The sequence below is a fragment of the Microchirus variegatus genome (assembly GCF_963457635.1).
Source record: "Microchirus variegatus genome assembly, chromosome: 19".
Lineage (NCBI taxonomy): Eukaryota > Metazoa > Chordata > Actinopteri > Pleuronectiformes > Soleidae > Microchirus > Microchirus variegatus.
This window is the reverse complement of record NC_139820.1, coordinates 21,485,672-21,510,601: the sequence shown is the minus strand read 5'-3', so window position 1 is coordinate 21,510,601 and position 24,930 is coordinate 21,485,672. Positions and strand designations below refer to the sequence as shown.

At 38.5% G+C, this 24,930-nt stretch overlaps 1 protein-coding gene across 1 annotated transcript in view; it reads right to left on the bottom strand.

The window, feature by feature from the left end:
• Positions 1-10,530: 10,530 nt before the first annotated feature.
• pde6a (phosphodiesterase 6A, cGMP-specific, rod, alpha) overlaps positions 10,531-24,930 on the bottom strand; it is a gene marked incomplete at its 3' end in the record, with an annotated part of 33,412 nt that continues 19,012 nt past the window's right edge. Inside the window, exons 11-23 of the mRNA XM_083906136.1 lie at positions 24,487-24,630; positions 23,791-23,856; positions 22,150-22,296; positions 21,180-21,287; positions 20,975-21,084; positions 19,663-19,750; positions 17,842-17,942; positions 16,721-16,828; positions 15,680-15,743; positions 13,007-13,081; positions 11,077-11,160; positions 10,693-10,861; positions 10,531-10,577 (exon numbers count right to left, since the gene is read on the bottom strand). Coding sequence (XP_083762262.1) covers positions 10,531-10,577; positions 10,693-10,861; positions 11,077-11,160; positions 13,007-13,081; positions 15,680-15,743; positions 16,721-16,828; positions 17,842-17,942; positions 19,663-19,750; positions 20,975-21,084; positions 21,180-21,287; positions 22,150-22,296; positions 23,791-23,856; positions 24,487-24,630 — 1,311 coding nt within the window. The remainder of the gene's footprint in view (positions 10,578-10,692; positions 10,862-11,076; positions 11,161-13,006; positions 13,082-15,679; positions 15,744-16,720; positions 16,829-17,841; positions 17,943-19,662; positions 19,751-20,974; positions 21,085-21,179; positions 21,288-22,149; positions 22,297-23,790; positions 23,857-24,486; positions 24,631-24,930) is intronic.

Sequence of the window (24,930 nt, the reverse complement as noted above, 5' to 3'; positions counted from 1 at the left end):
ATTTTGGTCCAAAATTTGACAAAAACGACATACTATACTATGTCGTCCAAAATCAGAAATTTTATTTAATTTTTTTCTTTTAGCCCAAAATGTGACCAAACGTCCTACTATACTATGTCTTCGACCTCAATGTCATACTACACTATTTGGTCCAAAATCTGACCATTTTTTGGAAAAAAACATTTTGGTCCAAAATTTGACAAAAACGACATACTATACTATGTCGTCCAAAATCAGAAGTTTTATTTAAATTTTTCTTTTAGCCCAAAATGTGACAAAACGTCATACTATACTATGTCTTCGACCTCAATGTCATACTACACTATTTGGTCCAAAATCTGACCATTTTTTTGAAAAAACCTTTTGGTCCAAAATTTGACAAAAACGACATACTATACTATGTCGTCCAAAATCAGAAATTTTATTTAAATTTTTTCTTTTAGCCCAAAATGTGACAAAACGTCCTACTCTACTATGTGTTCGACCTCAATGTCATACTACACTATTTGGTCCAAAATCTGACCATTTTTTGAAAAAAAGAAGTTGGTGCAAAATTTGACAAAAACGACATACTATACTATGTCGTCCAAAATCAGAAATTTTATTTAATTTTTTTCTTTTAGCCCAAAATGTGACAAAACGTCATACTATACTATGTCTTCAACCTCAATGTCATACTACACTATTTGGTCCAAAATGTGACAAAAACGACATACTATACTATGTCGTCCAAAATCTGAAAAATGTATTCAAATTTTTTCTTTTAGCCCAAAATGTGACAAAACGTCATATTATACTATGTCTTCGACCTCAATGTCATATTACATTATTTGGTCCAAAATCTGACCATTTTTTTGAAAAAAACATTTTGGTCCAAAATTTGACAAAAACGACATACTATACTATGTCGTCCAAAATCAGAAGTTTTATTTAAATTTTTTCTTTTAGGCCAAAATGTGACAAAACGTCATACTATACTATGTCTTCGACCTCAATGTCATACTACACTATTTGGTCCAAAATTTGACCATTTTTTTGAAAAAAACATTTTGGTCCAAAATTTGACAAAAACGACATACTATACTATGTCGTCCAAAATCAGAAATTTTATTTAATTTTTTTCTTTTAGCCCAAAATGTGACCAAACGTCCTACTATACTATGTCTTCGACCTCAATGTCATACTACACTATTTGGTCCAAAATCTGACCATTTTTTGGAAAAAAACATTTTGGTCCAAAATTTGACAAAAACGACATACTATACTATGTCGTCCAAAATCAGAAGTTTTATTTAAATTTTTTCTTTTAGCCCAAAATGTGATAAAACGTCATACTATACTATGTCTTCAGCCACAATGTCATACTACACTATTTGGTCCAAAATCTGACCATTTTTTTGAAAAAAACATTTTGGTCCAAAATTTGACAAAAACTACATACTATACTATGTCGTCCAAAATCAGAAATTTTATTAAAAAAATTTCTTTTAGCCCAAAATGTGACAAAACGTCCTACTATACTATGTCTTCGACCTCAATGTCATACTACACTATTTGGTCCAAAATCTGACCATTTTTTTGAAAAAAACATTTTGGTCCAAAATTTGACAAAAACGACATACTATACTATGTCGTCCAAAATCTGAAAAATGTATTTAAATTTTTCTTTTAGCTCAAAATGTGACAAAACGTCATACTATACTATGTCTTCGACCTCAATGTCATACTACACTATTTGGACCAAAATCTGACCATATTTTTGAAAAAAACATTTTGGTCCAAAATTTGACAAAAACGACATACTATACTATGTCGTCCAAAATCTGAAAAATGTATTTAAATTTTTTCTTTTAGCCCAAAATGTGACAAAACGTCATACTATACTATGTCGTCCAACTCAGCTTCATGTTGTTCGTATTTACTGGTAGAGCAATTCATTTTGTTCACTGTGATCATAAATGACAGAAGAATCTGTTTCTGATTGTCGTCTTTATCCTCGCACTTTGAAAACGGTCATGTCTTGTAGATGCTTTGCTTGCGATTCGCGTGCCTTTGCATGCATTCGCCGCATGTTAGCATGCTTCACAAAGCACACACACACACAAATGGCCACTCCCAGCTGGTTAAACAGCACCCTATTAAGAGGCCGCTGGCAATTTTCCGCCTGGCTAAACTGTGATTCACATGTCAGTGACTGCACTGATGGTGTCCATGTATGAGACATCACTACGTCGAACCACTGTGACTGACGCTCTCCTGTCACTTCCACACTGGCAACAAAAGTCTAATCTGTATCAGTTAAATTTAAGAAGTCTTATCCTAATCACGCCAAGCATGGTTAAAGAAATGTACTCAATGCATACTGTTTCATTTCTCCAGCTAACACAGCTGTGACACCAGTCGCAGAAGCATCACTGCACACAGATGGTCCAACATGTTGGTCCAACAGCAGCTGCAGTCTCTCACCATAGGATGATTCTCTGGTCAGTCAGTCAGCCAAAAGTTCAGCTAAAATGTTTTCTAAACCCAAACGGGAAGACCTCCACGATGATTCTGGAATAAGCCTGAACTGCCAGAGTTCTCCGACTCTGCCCTGGCCTCCCTTTAATCGAGCACGGACGAAATGGCGAGGTTAGAAAATAAATGTGGGCCAATTTTCATTCTGTGCGCGACTGTTGTTCAAACTCCAAAAACCATCAAACTCAAGGAAAATACGATGAAAAGGAAGAAATGTTTGAACCAAAGGAAGCAAAGAATCAAGAAAGACGTGAACAAACTTTATACGTCGAGAAGAAACTGCAGCAGGCGCCTCCCGCTGGATTCATGCCTATCTTTGCTCTATTCATCTTTCCTTTGGTTCTGGAAATGTAACACGAAGTGGGTCTACTGGGTATTTATTGTTTCTGAAATCAGAACCCATGTCACAATCATGAAATCATCATGGAAAAGTTTCCATGACAACCAAGATTATCACCGCAATTCAGCTTCATTTGATAAATTCGTTCATTCGTTTGACAATTTTTTGAAAAAAACAAGACAAGATCGTCATACTATACTATGTGGTCCAAAATGTCACAATTTTTTTGAACAAAAATTGTTGGTCCAAAATTTGACTAAAATGTCATACTATACTATGTCATCCAAAATTTGACAATTTTTTTGAAAAAAAATGTTTGGTCCAAAATTTGACAAAAACCTCATACTATGCTATGTCGTCCAAAATGTGAGAATTTTTTTGAAAAAAAAATGTTGGTCCAAAATTTGACAAAACGCCATACTATGCTATGTCGTACAAAGTTTGACAATTTTTTTGGAAAAAAAAAATTTGGTCCAAAATTTGACAAAACATACTATACTATGTCGTCCAAAAGTTGACATTCTGGGAACCAGAAATTGGTAACTGAACCATCAAAACACTTAAATACAAAGACCATCACTGCAATTCAGTTTCATTTGATAGATATAAGAGTTTTATAATCTGGCTCCACAGACCGTTAAATTATAAAAAATAGACAGTGTTTTCCGATTCACAAGAAACCTGGAGGTAACAATTGATTGAATGGCCACCAGGGGGCGATACCACTGGTCATTTAGAGGAAAAAATAAAATAATGTATGGCAAATATGAAAAGAAACCATGTAATTAACAGCTGATGTCCAATAGTGAAAAGTCCTGTGAAGTCGAGTCAAAAATCTGGAGGTTTCAAAAGCAGCGTTCTTTTTTCCACTCTTTTAAATTTTTAATCTACACTCTGTGTCTGGCTCCAGCATCACTTTCCTTCCATCACAAGCGTCTGCAGCGATGAAAGCTCAGATTACAGCCTTACTCTGTCGGGAATAAGATTTCAAGAGACTTTCACCGCCTCGTTTTCAAGAGGATTGAACCAAAGCCTCATGCAACTCCTGACTCTTTATTCCTAACGAAATAAAGGTTTACGTGAAATAACATGTAGCATACTTGGTTTGGTTTCAGTCCAAAGTGCATCAGTGAATCTGCAAAAAGTAAAGCTGCAACTCTGACATAATGAAACCATAGACCGTTATTTAAGCTACGTGCTACACGTCTAACCAGAGCTATTTAACAAGTCCATTCACCACATCACTTTAGCAACATTAGCAACACTTGCTACAAACTGGGACTAGAAGCCAACTCTAAATTTGGTGGCTAATCCAAAAGTTAGCTAAATAAATGACACTTCTGAAAGCCAAGTCCAACTCAAGCAAGTCTGATCAAAATAAAAAAAATGGACGACAGCAAAAACTTTCTTCTGATTTTTTAGCGATTAGCTTCCACTTGTCCATCGGCAGAACCTTCAAATGCTGCGAAAATTTGGATCTTGTGTGCGTTTTTTAGCTGAAAAAAAATAAATTCTATAGCTACAATCTGGATTTGCTTAAATATCTGATTTGGGCTGCAGTCTAAACAAGGCCTAAGTTGTCTGGCTAACCCCAAAGTTAGCCAAAGTCCAACTCAAGCTAGTGTCCAAGTCCAGTTGCCTACAGCTAACTAGTGAAGATGACTATGACATTCATACCTTCTCACATGCGTCGCTGAAAGCTTTATTTAAAAAAACACCTGTCAAAAACCTGTCCAATCACACTGAAATGGTGTGTTGCTGATTAGCTAGTGATTAGCTAAGTGTCGCTAACAAACTCACAGGATTGGTGCATGAAAAACATCACAAACTCCTTTCATAACAAGGTTGCGTTTAAGCGATTAAACTCTCCTCGGTTTATTTCGCCAATTCCTACATTGACCTTAGCGCAGACAGTTAGCGATCCTCCCGTCAGCCATTTTGTGCCCTCCTGCCCTCTGTGTGGTTCTTTGTCGTGACTGCAGCAAACAGAGCTGCTCTGCACTGCAGAGTTATTACACAGAGACAGAGACACACAGTGAGTTCTGTCCCCACGAGCTTCAGCTTAACTCTGACAGAGACGCCAGGACGACACGGCGGCTCACACTAATGCTCACTTTTCCTGAAATAACTCAGCACACTGCACATTTTCAAATCAGCCGTCCCTGCTCTGCCAGATCAGCTTTCACCTGCACTGCCATCTGGTATTTTTTACTCCATATGTGTCACCGTGAACGGAAGCGTATTACATTCCCCTAAAAGGAGATCTCGTTAAAACAGACCCCGAAAAAAAAATCTCATTATAACAGACTCGAAAAAATCTCGTGAAAACTGAGCCTGAAAATGTTTTTTTCATAAAAACAGAACCTGAAAAAGAAAATTCGTAATAACAGATCCTGAAAAAAAGATCTCGTAAAAACGCACCACAACATTTTTTTCATAAAAACGGACCCTGAAAAAATCTGGTAATGACAGACCCCCCAAAAAAAAATCTCAGAAAAACAGACCCCGACATTAATTTTTTTCTTATAAAAACAGACCCCGAAATTTTTTTTTTTGTAAAAACAGACCCCGAAAAAAATTCTGTAAAAAACAGACCCCGGAAAAAAAATCTTGTAATAACAGACCAAAGAAAAAATCTCGTAAAACAGACCACAAAATTTCAAGTTTTTCAAGTCCAAGTTTCCCCTTAACCTCAACTCAGTGTAAATTGAGAAGCTGGATTATATTTTAGCCGACGTTGTAAGCAACACAAAACTTCATTTATAAATGAGTGGAAATTAGGAATAATCTGATCAAATGAAGAAGAGCCACAGATGTTCGTTGGATGAAATAAGAGCCGTTGAAGCCAAAAGGTGAAACACAGCCTCAATAATTTCTAAACAAACCCTGACAACAGATTATAATTGATCTTCTGACAGCAGTCATGTGGGATTATTGGACGTGAGGGAACGACTGGAGCTGCTGTGGAAAAATCTATGACGTTCCAGAGATACGACAGATCGTCCCAGAGCCAAAACCATTGATCGTTCCAAGGAATTTTAACGACACCGCGACACACCAGCCGTGACCGAGGTCCGCTTTATGAAATATGACGTTGTAACTCGGACGCCTAATTGGATTTTAACATTCGGAAGAAAAAAGATGCTGCGTGGTTTTAATGAAAAGGAGAAATCAGTTTGTGAGTTTGGTCTGATGAGCCGTCACGTTTCAGACCACTGAGCTGTGAGGAGCCCCAACAACCTGGAATAATCCCAGAATATCAGATTGATTGTTTTTACACTGATTACAGGAGCAAAAACAACATTTACTGCAGTCAAAGAGTGGAAATGATGCTTAAACCACACTTGTTGGGTCCATTTTAGTCAATATTGATTCATAATTTTACAATAGCATTTCAGCTAACTATCTTCCCATTCAATTTTGGTAAGAATCGACCCACTGATGACGTCACAAACAACTATCAAACTTTCAATAAACTGTAAAATTTAAAAATCTGATTTCTGTCGAAACTCATCGCAGTTTTATCGAAATTATTATGAAGTACATGCAGGATAAGAAACTCTACCATGAAGCCAAATATCATCCGGATATAATACAGATTAGGGATTAGATGAGATTACATGCAACAGTCCCATTGAACAAGTTATAAGCAGGTAAAGTTCTATAGGAGATTCATGTCGTCAGTTTGTGACGGATCAATACACATTTTTTGTGATCACCCAAATATGTTCCCATTAAATTTTGGTAAGAATTGACCCACTTATGACGTCACGAAATAGTATAACATTTTCAATAAATCCCACTCATTTATAATGGGCAAAAATGTAAAATAGATCATCACATCTTTGTCAAAACGAATCCGATTTTAACGAAATTGGGTAAGTGTCAGCAGGATGAGGCACCACATCATCCCACAAAGTTTCATCTGAATCTGATCCACATTATGGATTTGTCGGAAATTTTAATTCAACACGGTTCTGTCGCATTGAACAAATTCAGATTTTTTTTTAAATGAAAAAAGTTCAGGTGTCAGTTTAGTTTATTTTTGAATAAACTAGTAAATTCAAACTAATGAAATCCTCTTAATACAGTCATTAAAAGTGTGACCATACATGTATTTCTTTGACCTAAAGCTCTAATAATTAGGACTCGGGTCGTGGTTCTGCTGTTTCAACTCTAATGTTTTGTTGAGTTAAAGATAAATTCTCTGCTCCACTGAACAGAAATATAACAGATTTTCTCAGGTTAGTGTAGCAGACTCCACTCTTTAATTGTCCTCGTGAGACTCGTGGATCCAGGCAGGAACATCTCTGAGACGATTTGGCTCAGGTTTTCACGATGTGTATTATTTTATTTTATTTTTTTTAAAGGCGAGACGATGAAAGGTCACGTCGTCGTGGTCTCCCGAGGTCGCCGTCTCCTCGCTCACATTTTTGTGTTACCTTCATATAAATAAAGGTCAAAACGTCTCTGCGGTTATTTCACACATTTCCTAACATCTCTCTTCACGTCTCACTGTCATAATCTCGACATTTTATGTCCTGGTATTGTAAGTATATAAATATTATATATTCAATATTTTCAACAGATCCTTGTTCAGGGCGATTCCGACTGTTATGATGGAAAATTTCAAGTCATTCCGAGATCCTTTTTGTTTTTTCAAAGAAAGTCAGCTCACTGTCAAAAGGCATCAGGGCAAATGGATCATTTCCTGAATTTTAAAAATTAATTGAAATTATTCCTTAATAGATTTGCAAATATTTTCAACAGATCCTTGTTCAGGGCGATGCTGACTATTATGATGGTAAATTTCAAGTCATTCCGAGATACTTTTTATTTTTGAGAAGAAAGTCAGCTCACTGTCAAAGTGCACTGTCAAAATGGATCATTTCCTAAATTTCAAAAATTCATTAAAATTATTCCTTAAGACTTTTACAAATATTTTCAACGGATCCATGTTCAAGGCGATACCGACTATTATGCCGGTAAATTTCAAGTCATTCCAAGATACTTTTTGTTTTTTTGAATAAAGTCAGCTCACTGTCAAAGTGCATCAGGGCAAATGGATCATTTCCTAAATTTCAAAATTCCTTAAAATTATTCCTTAAGAGATTTATAAATATTTTCAACGGATCCTAGTTCAGGGCGATGCCGACTATTATGACGGTAAATTTCAAGTCATTACGAGATGCAAATATTTTCAACGGATCCTCTCAGATTACTGGATTAACCTTTTAAATATTGCGGACCCTGAGGGACATGGGTCCTTCAGATGTTGCCTCTTGAACATGAATTTACTTTGAAATCAACAAGTTTTCAACATGGATTCACTTTAAGATTCACTTTGTCGAGTCGAGTTGGTTCAACAGAGACGTAATTACATTTTGGTGATAGTAGTAGCTGTCTTGATTTATTAAATATTATTTCTTTTTTTATTATTTAAAGGTTGACTTCAAGTTCACGATTCATGACCTTTGTTGGACTCTGGATAATCTGCCGTTGCCGTTTCACTCGATGCACCGAATCTGATATTTGTGCACGTGAATATACGCGAACGTCATCACTTTTGCTGGGACGTGAAAAACCAAAGTCAAGCGGCTTGTACTTCTGCTCAGAAACTGCAGCCGACACATGAACCGTCGTCCTATAAATAGTCCCACATCGCTCGCTCGCTCGCTCTCGCTCTGCTGCAGCGATCGCAGCTCTGCAGTCACGACTGCCCCCGATCCCTGCTACTACACCTCAGCCTCGCCTCCTCTTTCCTCCTCCTCCTCCTCCTCCTCCTCCTCTGCAGTCACGGGTTGCTCCTGCGTCACGGCCGCGGCGTGTTACACACTCGGCTGGTCAACACCACCGTATACGGCGATCCTTCACGCTCCCTCCTCCTCTGACGTCACGGGCGCTTACATCACAGAGGCTTACGTCACACACAGCAGTGACGACACTCTGAGGCTTCTGTATCCAGGCTATTATTACACTGACTGAGTGAAGGAGTGAGTGAAGGAGGGAGGGAGTAAGAGCAGCAGTGTTGTATTCAGCTCATGTGCTGCCGCTGATCACTTCTTATTATCCTGCTCTGGCATCACATGCTACATGTGTAAACGTGTTTAAACGTATACATACATACATGCATACAGATATACATATATACATGCTGTAAATGTCTTTGTGAGCTCGCTTTTACCGTCACAAAAATAAACCCCGACGCAAACGGGATCAAAATAAACCCGAACCTGAAAGTAGCACTGAACCATCCACCCATGTCAGCGTGTGGCCACTGTGTGGCGCTAGAGAGGGGTTCCACCAATTTGGTACCGAAAGCGCACTTCCTGTTGCCAGTAGGTGGCGCAATGGCCGGCTTTGAAGGTCATCAATCGTGGACAAGAGAATAGAGACACGGAGGAAGGCCACCATGGTAACCCCAACGTAAAGTTCTAAAGGAAGATGAGGGCGGAGTCTGTCTGGGCGGAGTCGATTATGGGCGGAAACTTGCTGCGTGGCTAGTGGGAACACAAAATGTGAAATTGTGTTTTTAACCATTATTCCTGTAGAATTCATCGGATGGGCCTAAAACTTGGTCAGTTCGAAGTTGCGAAGTTCACAGGTTATGAATTTGCGCGCCAAGTTTGCTAGCGTAGCTATGCTTACTACAGCAAAAGTTGAACAAACCATAAAGTGGTCCACTAGTGTACCTAAGGTTTTGAAGGGGTGACTGATTTAATCGGGTTACATTTAGAGTACATTAGATTAGCAAAAATTCCGAGATCCGACAACAAATGGAACGCACCATTAAGGCCTTCGTACTTAAACTCAAAACTCGAACTACAAATAAAAAAACACAGACGCCAGAGTTTTTATGAAAATAGCCATTTTTACTAAAACCACTTACACATTCTGTCACTATAGTAAAGAAGAATAATGCATTTTTGATTGGAGCTAATGCTAAAGCTAGCTACGTTCATAATAAAGTGCAACCAAAAGCCGCTTGAATCAAGTCAAACAAGCATATTTTCATATTTTCTTGAATATAAATATATTTTTTTACTTCTTTCACCTTTTTTTATGTCTTTAAATTTGATTTCTCACTCCTTTTAAAACATTTGATTCTTAATATTTAAATGTTTAGTCTGATCTCTTTAAGAGTTTTTATTTATTGTGTTTTCTTGAATTCAATACGATTTATTTCAGTTCTGTAAAATGATAAATGGACGTTTCTCCAGATCAGATTTTCCAGATATGATCCAGACTTAATGTCAGAAAAACAGCTTAAGATTCTCAAACATCAGATGTCGGAGCGTGACACAAAAAAACAAATACAGCAACAATGACTACGACAGTGTAGGGCTGCAACTAGGGGAACGTTGTGGTAACCAAAAGAGAACGTTCTTTAAAGGTTGTACGACTGATTTACTGTGACACAAATACCTCAGAAAGTGCCATTAACGGTAAAATGATCAGTATTTGTGAGCCGTCTCAGCGTTAGCGAGGTTGCTCCGAGTTGGAAATTCCGAGTTCCGACAACAAATAGAACGTACTATGACCAGTTGCAGCCCTGCTACAGTATGAAAGCAGGAAGAGAAAGCAGCAGTTTTAGCTTTAGAGACAAATGAAAATCTGTAAACTGGATTTTTCTTTTAGAAGGAGCAAGCAGAGAAGTTCTAGAGAAGCATTTTCTAACTGAGAACACAAGTCTTTGACTGAGACTGAGCAGCACTCGCCGCTGCTGCAGGAGGAAGAAGAAGAGAAGGACAGGAAGAAGAAGAAGAACAGACAGGAAGTTACTTATGATGGTGTTACACAGACAGTAAAGACTGGTCAGAGTGAGATGTTCCTACCTTGTCTGTTGGCCACAGCTTTCTGAGCGTCCTCCTCCTTGGCCGCCTTGGCTGCGTTGAGGACGGCCATCTTGGCCTCGTACTCCTCCTTCAGCGCGTTCCACTCCTTCCTGTTGTTCAGCAGACGGTCGAGCATGGGCGTGATCTCCACGTGGAAACGGCTGAACTCCTGAAGAAGAAGAAGAAGAAGAAAAAAGAAGAAGAAGAAGAAGAAGAAGAAGAAGAAGACTATCAAGTCCAACACCGGTGATACCACTTTCCTTCTGTAGATTCAGCCTATTCCATAACATTGAAGTAGTATCACATTAAACAAAGGATTATTGACTGGTGATGGTGTTTCATGTGTTTGTGTGACCTCTGTGTGACCTCTGAGTGACCTCTGACCTTGTAGACAAACGCGCAGACAAAGTCGATGAAACCGCACTGAAGCTTGGGCAGTTCCTCGGCTTTGTTTCTGTCCATCATCGGCTGAAGAAGAGAAAGAATAGAGAGTTAAAGGAACATGTAGATTATATATTATATATATAATATATATATATATATATATATTATATATAAATCACTGCACAGATCTTTGTTTGGGATTATTGGATTTTACTGCAAGAAATGTGATCAGCTACTGGATTATTCAGCATCTGGTACCAAGTATCATAGATTTTGAAACTTTAAGTATATTTTGGAAATTTAAGAACATTTTGGAACAAGTAGATTTTGGAACTTTAAGAAAATTTTGGAATTTTAAGTATATTTTGGAATTATAAGTATATTTTGTAACTTTAAGAAGATTTTGAAATTATAAGTAGATTTTGGAACTTTGAGTATATTTTGGAACCATAAGTATATTTTGGAGCTATAAGTAGATTTTGGAACTTTAAGATTTTGAAATTATAAGTAGATTTTGGAAGTTTAAGTAGATTTTGGAAATATAAGTAGATTTTGGAAGTTTAAGTAGATTTTGGAATTAAACAGATTTTGGAATTATAAGTGGATTCTGGGATTATAAGTAGATTCTTCTTCTTCAAACTAATCGACTCAGGTCAGATCACACTCAGTCACAGAGTCGACCGCTGGGGGAAATAAATCCAAAGTGACGAAAATGATGCCATTAAAGCCTAAACCGCTGTGAGGTGAAAGAGACTCCAGAGTTTCAGAGTTCTGTGTCTCAAGGACACGAGGAAACGATACAAGAGAGCGAGGGAGGAAGTGGCAGAAAGAGGACGAGAGCCGGGGGAAAGTACGGTGGAGTGAGCTGGAGCCACAGCCACCGCTCTTTCCATATCACTGCTCCAGATAATGGCCTCTGTTTCGTCCAACACTGACGCCACAGGGAACTTAATCCGTCTCTTTCTTTTGGTTTTTTTGTCTTCCGACCACATCAGACTCTTCTTCTCTCTCAATATTCCCGCGTGTCCGGTCTCAATCTCCAGTGAAAACCCTGAGGAACGGCTTTTGTTTTTGCCTCAATTCCCACGACTCCTGTCCAGCCAGTAAATAATCTGACTGCTGCTGCTTTTACACCTCACTTTAGTGGAGCAACAGATAAATAAATAAATAAACTACATGCTGACAATTTCTCATGAACACTCCTCATTAGAGCCACGTTTCTAGAACCTTTAATACAAGAACCTATTTTTTAAGTGGGATTATCTGACATAATCATGACAAATCTGAAAATGTAAAGATGTTTGCAAAGGCTGTGATAATCTGTCATAATCTGTGATAATGGCTATGATAATAATTGTAATAATCTGTGATAATATGTGATCATTTGTCATAATCTGTGATAACAAAATGTAATATAAGTATGATAATGACTTTGATAATGACAATCTGTGATAATGACTAATAATATGTGATGATGACTATGATAATCTGCAATAATCTGTGATAATAAATATGATGATTGTGATATGTGATAATCTGTGATAATGACTATGATAATCTGTGATAATAAATGTGATATAAGTATGATAATGACTTTGATAATGATAATCTGTGATAATGACCGAGATAATGACTGTGATAATCTGTGATAATCTGTGATAATGACTGAGATAATCTGTGATGTAAGAATCTAAATGATAATAAAATGCGTATGAGGCTGCAGTTCAGTTGTGTGGGAACAAACGTTTAACATTTAATCTCATAAATGACACCTGCTCAACTACTGTGTTAACACAAAAATCTAATCAGCCAATCACATGAGAGCAACTCCATTAGATTATGTTAGATTAGATTAAAGAAACACTTTATTAATCCACTTGGGAAGTTCCTTTGGGAAATTTAGGATTGAGGATTTTGAACTAATCCTTACAATGGGCTGCTGCTCCAGGACCGTCCTCTCCAGATCTCCCTGCTCCCAGAACTCTGCAGCCACAGACAGCGCCACCTAGAGGGGAGTCAGACAAAGTCAAATAAAGAGTAATTTGGACGATGTACACGCTGAAGAACCTTATATGGTTCTATTTAGCACTTTTATTTTTAAGAGTGTGTAAACAAGGGTTCCAAAAGGGTTCTTCTACAAGGGCTGAGGTTCTACCTGGAACCATTTGCTTCTGAAAAACCCTTTGGTGACACTAATGGTTCCAGTAAGAACCATTTTGATCCAGAGAACCCTTTAAAACCACTTTCCCGAGTATATATCGATTAGGACAGAGCCGTTGCATCGCGATATTATTGGTCTCGTATCGTGAGGAACCACAATAATCCAAATAAATGCACATTTCTATGCATTTGAAATGTTTAAATCTAAATATAAAGCCTAAATTGTCCTGTGAGCGTGAGTCTTTGTGATTTTCCACGTAGAGGGGATTTTAAATAAAACAGCCCTTAACCTCCTTTATCTCATCTTAATACCTAAGGGTATCTGCAGAGCGTCTCTCTCTCTCCCTGAAGCCACAGGCAGCTGTTAGAGCTGGATTTCTGAGGCGCAGGATCGTTCAAATTCAAAGGCGTTGACGTCGTTTAAAATCCCGTTGTAAAGCCTCTGCTTTTACGCCTCCCCGTCGTAAACGAGGGGCTTATTCACGGCTTCACGTCGGAGGCACTTTCAGGCTTTTGTGCGTCGCAACGAGATGAAAGAACCCCCCGATGAATAATGCGCGAGTTTCCGCGTTCAAAATAGAAAACCTCATCTTCGGGGGGAGTTAGTCATCGAGGCAGTTATAGTGACGGCGGCGGTGCACGAGGCCTCAGATGAGAGATTCTGTGAGCGTAGGAAGTAAAATATCTGCTATAAAAAGACTTGATCAAGTGTGTATCTGTACAACGTCTCAGTCAGGTCTGCGTATCGTCGGCTAAAATCAGGAGCGACCACTTCACACGGTTTTTAATGCGAGAATCAAAACCTCATCTCGTCGGATAGAGATCCGCGGCATAAAAGAGACTTATTTCACCGTCGTCTGCTTAAATGTAAAGATCTGAGCGTCGAGTGATCTGCAAGTGTGCGATTATTTCCGACAGATTCAGCATCCAGCTGCTGGATTTCACCTCAGAGGAGCGGGAGTCGGTTATCAGACTCTACTTTTAGAGCGGAATTCACAGGAGGGCGGACGGGAATCCTGTCAGTGTGTGTGTGTGTGTGTGTGTGTGTGTGTGTGGGATGTGGAGCTGACTCAACGAGTGCAAACTGAGGTGAAATCACACTCAAATGAATATATATATATATATATAAACGAGAAAAATATACGACCAAAAATACAAAATACTGGTGGATTTAATTAGTGGTATCTGTGCAGAAAAAAAGAAAAAAGTTAAAATGTTTAATAATCTGCTAATATATATATACTGTATGTATATATATATATATATATATACATTACTGTCCTTATTTTGAGGTTAAACTTAAGGATGTCATTCTTCTTAATTTTGCTGATAAGCTTCTGATTTTTCATGCAAAATGGAAACTTTGCCTGTTTTGTCCATTATGGCTACTGTACACACATGGCGGAAAACAAGATGGCCGCCTCCGTAAATCAAGGTTCTTGCCTCAATTACATATAAATTGCTTATTTTGAGGTCACACTGAACTACGGTGGCCTTCACAGACCAGAAAGCATGTCATTCTTCTTAAATCTGCGTAGTAAACGCCTGATTTTCAACGCAAACTGTAGAAACATGGCGGCACAAAATGGCTGCCTCTGTATAGCAAGGCCCATGCCTCACACACAGATAAATGGCTTATTTTTGAGGTTCCATGAACAACGGTGGCCTTCACAGACCAGAAAGGATGCTTTTTTCTTAATTTGCATTATAAGATACCACTTTCTAAAAAATGTATTGTCCATTTAGGCCACTGTTGAAACATGGCGGCACAAAATGGCCGCCTCTGTAAAGCAAGGCTCTTGCCTTTTAGCAAAGATAAAGATCTTATTTTGAGTTTACACTGAACTATGGTGGCCTTTGTAAATCAAACAAAATCACTTCTTCTCTCTAAACGACTGCTTCTGCTTTTTATTACGGCTACAATGCAAATACTGTGTTTCCCCAGATTATGGGATTGAAAAATGGCTCATGTTTGCAGTCGATCACAGAGAAATAAAAACATTCACGGAGGAAAAATGACTCTGCGGCGTCGGCGGCGGCTGTTGCAGAGCGAGAGTCGTTTCCCGCTCATATTGATGTGCCTGCGTTTGCCGACGCGGTGGCGACGTGTGTATTGCATACTTTAGTGAAAGTAAAATGCCGAGCCTGCTGGGCGGTAATGACGGGGAATAAAGAAAAAGCAGCAGGTTGCAGCTGAAGCATGAGGCCGTCAGGAACCACCGCCGAACGCCGGCGAGGAAACGGCAGCGCTGACAGAAAGTCATTCCGTCGACTTGTCCGTGGTTTGGCGAGAGAGTCTCGACTGGAGCTCGTGTTTCCAGTCTGTGTCTTATTAACGCGAACAGCTGGACGTGAGTGAGGCTGCAGACGTTTTACAGCTACGACTGTGAGCTACGATATAAAAGAAAGAAAAAGAAAATGCAGAAATCTCACAGGTTCGTACCTTGCTCTGAATCTCCCACGGTTTGGCGATTGCAGAAAGGTCACAGGCCGTCATCATCATCGCCCTGGAAAACACACAAGCACAGATACAGATACTCCAATACAATTATCTTTGTTACTTTGTTACTACCAAATCAAATCAGAAGAAGAAGAGTTGGCTTTATGGTCTGTATTTATGTAGAGCTTTTCTAGTCTCGATGAGCTGCTTTACATTACAGTTTTTACCCATCCAGTTGTGTCGTGCTCAAGGGTACATGTAGATGAGCAGAGCCAACACAACTAAAACACCACTAAAACACCACTAAATCACTACTAAAACACCACTAAGACAACAATAAAACATCACTAAAACACTACTACGAAAACACTACAAAAACACCACTAAGACACCACTAAAACAACAATAAAACACTACTAAGAAAACGCCACTAAGACGCTACTAAAACACAACTAAAACAACAATAAAACACTACTAAAACACTACGAAAACACCACTAAGAAACTACGAAAACAACAATAAAACACTACGAAAACACCACTAAGAAAACAACAATAAAACACTACTAAAACACCACTAAATCACTACTAAAACACCACAAAGACATGACTAAAATATTACTAAAACACCACTAAATCACTACTAAAACACCACTAAGACAACAATAAAACACTACGCAAACACCACTAAGAAAACAACAATAAAACACTACGCAAACACCACTAAGAAAACAACAATAAAACACTACGAAAAAACACCACTAAGAAACTAAGAAAACACCACTAAAACACCAATAAAACACTACTAAAACACCACTAAATCACTACTAAAACACCACTAAAGCACCACAAAGACACTACTAAAACACCACTAAGATAATATTAAAAAAAACACTACTAAAGCACCACTAAAACACCAAAACACCACTAAATCACTATTAAAACACAACTGAAATGATGCCAGACATACATCCCTGTGGTACACCTCACTGTGTGTACAGTGTGTACAGTGTCTGTACAGTGTCTGTACAGTGTGTGTACATACATGACAATCTCTTTCCTGGTGGTCTCCAGCATCATGTACTTGGTCCAGTCGTTCCAGTTCTCGTAGGTCTTGGACTGATCCACGATCTTCTGGAACATCGTCCTCTTCCTGCACACGAAAAACACTTTTATTCATTTATTTTTATCCTAGAACTTTACAAAATGTGTCATTATTTCACTAAACCTAATAAAGGTGTCATATTGTGTGTTTTCTTATCTCATGAATCTCTACAAAGCTTCAGAGTCTGAAATCGATGCCGTTTTTCCTCTGAATGAAGCTAAATGAACCACTCAGTGTGTGTGTGTGTGTGTGTTCTGTTGTTATTGACGACCATTAAGTTTTTAGGAGCGTTAGAGCTTCACTCTTTTAGTTTTGGACATTTTAAATCTCCTCTTATTGTAATGGTTCTGAGCACACAGTGATTTATCTTTAATATATAAACAGAAAATACACATAAAACGAGCTTTTATCGATACTGTACACAGATTATACTGTTTTTATCTTTCAACAAAAACACAGCAAATCAACGTGTGTTAAAATATTTTTTCTCCATTATTAGTAGTGTGAGTGTTTTCAATTAATCTTTTCATTGTCCTGTGATAAGTGTTCATATATGTGATTAATAGAGGATTATTATTATTATTATGTAAATATTAAATTAAAGTATTTTTTTAACTTTCCAAAAAGACAGAAAAAAATGACAAATCTGCAAAATAAAATCAGTATAACATCATAACGGGAAAATAAATAAAATATATTACTTTAGTGTATTGTTATAGGTACAATATAGGTTATTTATTCTGAAAATATACAAACATTGTTCTAACGATTAACTATATAATCATAATTTGCTCTAAGGTATAATTATATGTACGTTTAACATTAACATATTTAAGTTTATTGTTGACATATGTATATTGTTAGAAAACACACAAATACTTGTTTATATTGTTAGGTAACAAACAAATAATGTTCTAACAATAAACTATTACATCATAACTGGTTAATGATCTGTTTTCATTGTGCTGCTGTGTTAGTTCATCTTGTAAAGTTTAAGAAAATACAGTAAATCAATCAAAGAATGAATATAAATATAAATATAAACATGTGTGTGAACTGACTTGAAGTACAGAGCCAGGTCAGTGGCGATGATGGCGATGTCCATGAGGTGGATGACGGTGTCGTGCTGACGACGATTCAGGTTCTGATAAATGTTCAGCGACTGAAACAACGACGAGAGACAGAGAAGACGAGGTCAATTTAAACAACGACAACAACATTAGTAATAATATACAAATCCAGGGAGTGTAGAAGCATAGATAAAGGTAGTAAAAAGCAGAGTGACAGGACTGCACATCCCATAATACACTGCAAATCATCCCTTTGTATCATCATTGTAAACAGAAACATCATGTGAAAGACCTGACTGAGGGAGCATTTGTGTGTATACAGCAGCAGAGCAGGCGGAGAAACTTTTCATGGGATTATTGTTGTGTATTTTAGTGTCACTTTAGTTTTGGGAGTCGTTGAATGCAACTTTTAGAAAACAGGATTCCAGAGTGTAAATAATAATAATAAAGCTTTACAGCGCCACATACAGGCCCGACACATGTACTACAGCGTTCAGAGTTGTTTAGTGGAGTTAAAAAAAAGGCAGATAATCTGAATTTCTGCAGTGAAGAGGAGGTTTTTTTTTCTTTTACTCCTCAGATGAACTGAGTAAACAGCAGCAGCTGTGACATCCTGATGGCAGAGAAGAAAAAAAATCATTATAATTTCATTAAATTTTCCATGAGCATATTTTCCTGCCAAGTTACAGGAACACACACAGACACACACACCCCCCCACACACACACACACGGGTGAAGAAGGTTTTGGCGTCAGTCCTTTAGATTTATTGCCTGACACTTGTATTACATTGCTTTCCAATAGACAGGTGTTCAGGTGTCCACCCCCGTGTGTGTGTGTGTGTGTGTGTGTGTGTGTGTGTGTGTGTGTGTGTGTGTGTGTGTGTGTGTGTGTGTGTGTGTGTGTGTGTGTGTGTGTGTGTGTGTTCTGTCGTAAACACTGACCCCGTCAGGACCAGTTGTCCTCACAGAGACTGACAAACCTGGTCCTAATGAGGCAGAACCTTATTTCTGAGGAGCTTCTCTGAGTTTAGGACTAAGATTTGAATTGTGGTTCGGTTCAGGTTCGGGTTCAGATTAACCATTAACTGGTTATGGTTAATGCAGATGAGACCTTTAGTCCTTTATGAGTCCCAGGTATTGATATCTTTGTGAGGACCAAAAGGTTAAAGACTTAGGGTTAGGGTTAGAATGAGGTTTATGCTAATTGTTAGTTTAAGATGGTTGTGATGGTTAGGGTAAGGGGTTAGGGGAATGCAGATGTGTCCTCACTAAGATATACGTTTGTGTGTGTTCTTGTTTGTGTATCTTTGCCAGGTCCAAATGTGTATAACCATAGAGAGTGAGGACATTTTGGGAAAGTAGAGACATATTTTTCTGGATCATTAGCAACTTTTAAGGGCTTTTGGAGGTTAAGACCTTTATTAGGTTTAGTTTAAGGGTTAGACACTTTGCTTTGTGATGGTTAAGGTTAGCATAAGGGGCTAGGAAACAAGTGTTCTTTGTTAGGTCCAAAAAAACCTACAAACCTATCTTGTGGGGACATTTTATCTGGATCCCACAACTTTAAAGGGCTTGTGTGGGTTAGGACCTGGACTTAGGGTCCGAAGAAGGTTTAGATTAAGGGTTAGGATTAGGCACTTAGTTGTGATCCTTACATAAAAACCATTGGTAAAGAGAACATTTTGGGAACATAAGGACATTTTGTGTGGTCCTCACAACTTTAGAGGACTTTTGTGGGTTAAGACCTGGTTTTAGGATTAGCATTAGGTTTAGGGTAAGGGTCTATGGGACTACTGTTTGTTGTAACTCACCTCGTCTCTCAGCAGAGTCTTCCCAAACTCCAGATGGTGTCTTTCCAAGATGGAGGAGCCATGAAGTTTGGCCAGAGGATTACCAGACCTGGACACACACACACACACACACACACACACACACACACAGAGAGACAGAGAGCATGCTGGGAGGTTACACTGTGATGCATCACGCATGTTAAAGCCAGGCCTGCTGCGTCCACAGCTAATAGCGACTCTCATTATCTCATCCATCAGCAGGTGGAGTCGCGAGCAGCTGGAGGCGTTTCTGCTCAATATCAGCAGCTCACTGATGTCGACTGTGTGTGTGTGTGTGTGTGTGTGTGTGTGTGTGTGTGTGTGTGTGTGTGTGTGTGTGTGTGTGTGTGTGTGTGTGTGTGTGTGTTCGGCTGAGGTCAGCTCGTCTCTACAGGAGCTCCTGTCACCACCAGTCAATTCAGCCGCCTCACAACTGTCATGAGTTAAAGCTGGAGACGAGTTTGTGGTTTAATGCAACAAGAAAACTGGGTCACGACGGCAGGAAGTTACAAATACGAGTTTGTTTTGACAACGTCCTGGTCCATGATGTCCTCCTGAGCTATAGACAACAGTGCTTTATATATGATGCATAAATATATATATAAATCCATAATCCACATGATTTTAACAATTTGGCAAGCACCTTTTTCAAAATAAATCAAATATGTGAGAAGCTAAATTAAAAAACTGATGATGACAAACCTTTTTTCTAAAGATGGTTGTGGTCAGTTCATGTAAATCACGACAGTATGAAGGAGAAACTGAGAAAAATGTGATTATTTAAATCCATGACTATGATTTATGAAGAATGGATGCTACGCAAGTTAGTTTTATTTTGAAAAACCAACAGTTACCTCACATGGTTTGTCTCTTAAATCATCCATTATCTTTAAAAATAAATATAAACAGTAGAAAACTACACTTAAAGCTGTAGTACGCAACTTTAAAACGTAAACAAACCACTGTCAAATGTTATTTTGTCCTTCCTACTTCCTGCCTACAGCCTACGTGGACACGCCCACTAATGATGTCATCGTTTAATGGGAAAAAACTCAAGATTTGTGTTTTTTTGCCAACTTTTTAACATTTTAAAAAGCTATTTATTTTCAATGTAACTTCCGATCAGTACAGCTGCGTTTAGATCTCGTGTCGCCCGGTGACATTCCCACTCTGCACACAGGAAGTGATGTGTTCTATGTCAAGACTGAAGGACGTTGCGCCGATCAAAACAAGGCAGTTTTACGTACTACAGCTTTAACGACAAAGACACACACGCGAATCCCTGGCTTCTTACTTCATCTGGTAGAGGTTGTTGGTTCCTCTGTGGTCGATATCGTGGCAGAGGCCGGCGGTCACCATGGCCATGCACTCCAGGTCTGTGTAGTAACGCTTTAAATCACCGGTCTGAGGACACAAACACACTTAAGATTAAGACTTAACCTTAACATAAACAAACAAGGGAATGATGATGAAGAGGAGGAGGAGGATAAACGTCTCACCATCAGCAGCGTGAACATCGTCTGACCCACGTTGAATCCGTGGCGCCAGTTGTGATACGTGATCTTCCTGTAGCCTTTACTCAGGGAATAGATGAACCTCACCAGGACCTGCACACACACACACACACACACTATTGTTGACATTTAATATTCATGAGACAATAAATAATAAACGCTGACGCCACAATGGAGCACAAGTTTGTACTTTTACTAACAAATAAAACTCAGTTCCACCTCCATCATAGATGCAGGAACTTCAAGTTCACATTAAATAATAATAATAACTACAATGACTAGGACTGCACGCAGTCATGATCGGGCGCTCGCCCCACGCAACTCGTCGTATCCTATGACAAATTTCACGTGGTTGTGTTTATGTTAAAACTTTCAAAAAGTGGTATTTTAACGTCAACTTTGTCGAAGCGCTGAGGCCACACCTTTTGACGAAGAGATAATCCTTTGATAACTTTTAATCATTAACCTGTCGAGAACAGATGGACCGAGTTTGAAGCGGCTAGCTCAAACGTGCTAGGACGAGTTTGTTCAAATGTGTAGACTAGCCATTTTTGTTTTTCCAAAATGGCCGACCTCTGGGTGGGCGGAGCTAATGGAAGTACATTGGAAATTTGTTTGGAATCGGAACAAGTATGTGCGACTTAGACACGATAAATCTAAAATTTAGCATTTATGGCAATTTTGTCTCGATCCGACCAATTTTGTCTGACCATGACCCGACTTCTGGGGGCGCTATAGAGGCAAGAACGTGTTTGTGCTCTGTTCTTCGATAGGTTCTTCGATAGGTTCTTCGATAGGTTCTTCGATAGGTTCTTCGATAGGTTCTTCGATAGGTTCTTCGATAGGTTCTTCGATAGGTTCTTCGATAGGTTCTTCGATAGGTTCTTCGATAGGTTCTTCGATAGGTTCTTCGATAGGTTCTTCGACAGGTTCTTCGACCATAATGAGCTCTTACCTCTCTGGGGATGTGGAACTTGTCCACCACTTTCAACTCGTAGTACATCTTGATGCCACACTTGACCAACTCCAGCTCCGTGTGGTGGAAGTCGTAGAAGTGAAACTCAAAGATCTCGGCTTTCTTGGAGTTCGGCAGGACCTCAGACTGTGGGACACACAGAGAGAGAGAAAAACCTTTAAATAAACAAATTAAAAGGTCACAAATTGGACCGAGAGAATCAATAGAATAATTCCACAAAAAGTATTTTCGGTCCTGTTTCATCAGGGGAAATGTATTTTTCTTTTGCTGCTCAGAGGGAAAAAAAACACAGTATAAACAAATACACACACACACACACACACACTGAGATTTCATTTTAAATTTCATACTGCTGTGGCCTCTCTGTGTGTGTGTGTGTCAGGGTTGACTGCTTACTTTACATCCTTCCACAGAAAGCAAACACTGGTCTATTTCTTATCTACGCACTCGATTCGTGGTTCATTACCTCCTTATTTTGAGCTCCAACATTCGTCTTAGAAAAAGCACAAACTACAACCAGAGCTTTCATGCGAGTCTGAACTGAACCGGCTGAAAAAAGAGAAGCGTAAATGTTCCTCTTTTCTGCTCCTTCAGCTTAGAAGTATTTGTTAAAACAGCTGATGAAATAATCACATAATGTTGATAATTCTATCTATCTGTATATTATGATTCTGTATTTAATTCTTCATAACAATAAAAATGAAAAATACTTAAGCCTGAAAATTTTTTTTAACTCAGCACCTTAAGTGCAAAAAATTTACCTTTTTTAAAACTTCAGTTTAACTTAGAATTATTTCTCATTTTCATGTGATTCACATTACACTTGATCATGAAGAAAATGCATTTGTATACTTCATTTCAATTTCAAGCATTTCATTTTTCAATTTCCCAATTTTTTTCCCCAATTCCCCAATTTTTTTAAATTTAACAAACGCAAAAAATGTGCATTATTTTCTGTACACTCCATAACAATGAGGTTTTGGAGGTCATTACAGCCTGGTATAGGTCACTGATTATGAACAACATAAAACATTTTGTCGTGTCACTTGCTGGATTACCAGTGAACTGCATCTTGCATAGAGTAAATTTGAGGTCAGGACCTCAGAATAAAAATGGCTTTATAAGTATATATAGTATACATAGTATAGTGTTGGTATTTTTTTTTACAGTGTATTATAGATATATCAAAATGTAAAATACAAAACTTTGGAATGCAGCCAAAATTATTAAAAACAATGAAAAAAATTTGAAGATGATCATACTAACACCATTGTTGCAAAATCGCCAAAATCAACCCAAGATGGCGGCCTTCCTGTAGGACTTACGGCAAAGTCCTCATTGACTTTTTGGACCGTCCTGACATGATTAACATGTGTACCAACTTTCGTTCATGTACGTGAAACATTTTTTTTTTTAAATCCGCTCATGAAAGTGTGTTTTTTTCATTTTCGTTAGCCCCTCCCACTTCCAATTTCCCACGCTTTTTTCGCCAAACGACTTCCAGCCATAAATTTACACATGAGTATCTATTTAGTCAAACTAAAGGTCACCTTTGGTGTATTTTCTGATTAAATTTAAACTCTAAAAGCTCACACTGTTGTTGTTTTTGTGTTTATTTACCAGAATCTCCTGGAGCTCCTCTTCCTCGCACTCATCAGGCTCCTTCCCCCATCTCTCCCTGGTGTTCTGGGGGGAAACACAGATCATCAACACTCACCTTGGATGAAACGCTTCAGCATCAATCATCCGACTCCTGATCAGAGGTCACAGCAGGTCGTCTCTCTCTGCTTTTGTTCTCCGCCTTTGCGTTCGTGTCCGCTGACAAATCACCTCATACAAGAAGCTGACAGCTTATTTCACTTTATAGATGATTCTAAGCTCCCGTTAATATCGCCAGCATCTTCCATTAGTGTAAGGCAAAGCACCGTCTTTGCAGGGTCGGTGTTCCAGCCTCTGTTTCCTCTTATTTTGTTGTCTGTTTACTTAAAATTGAATCTTTACTACATACACTCTGAAGCCCTGGTTCTAACATACAAACATTTGTACTCCGCTTTTCCAGAATCAAAAGGTAAAAATCTGTTAATCCTAGGATTCCATGAAGAAATAATTGAGAAAAAATAACAAAAACATCACTGACAAAAAAGGTGTAATACATCTACTACGAAGAGGTGAGTCCTGTTCATCTAAGGCAGTACAATAATTCATATTCATGTAAAATCTAAATGAATTAAGTTCATTCAAAGTTATATGACGAGAACTTCCTTATAAGTTTGAATTCATTGTGTTACTGATTGAAGTGAGTATGTATGCGCTCACCAGAACGTTCTGGATTTCATCTTTGCGACACTTGACGTGGTACAGAACCATGTCCTGGAAAATGTCCTTCCTGTTCTCCAGCTTGTTCATCTTGTCGTAGGTGTCAGTGTTCAGGACCGACCAGCCCAGGAACTGAGTCAGAGACTGGACACAAAGGAGAAAACGTTTGAATAAATACTAAAATAAGTGTTTCCTGTGCTTTCCTGTTCAGCAGTGTTTGTTTAAAAACGGGTTCCTTGTCTCACGTAGGAAGTTTGGAGCAGATCGTAGTTATAGGCCACTTCCTGTTCTGTAGCAAATGGTCAAAATTTCGCCAAAATTCCGATGGTTGCCATGGCCACGTCCTTTTGAATCTGAGAGAACTTTTGGTAACGTTTCATCTTTGTTGTGTCTAGTACAAATGTATGTGTTTTTTTTAATATTGGTACGATTAATCAGACGACT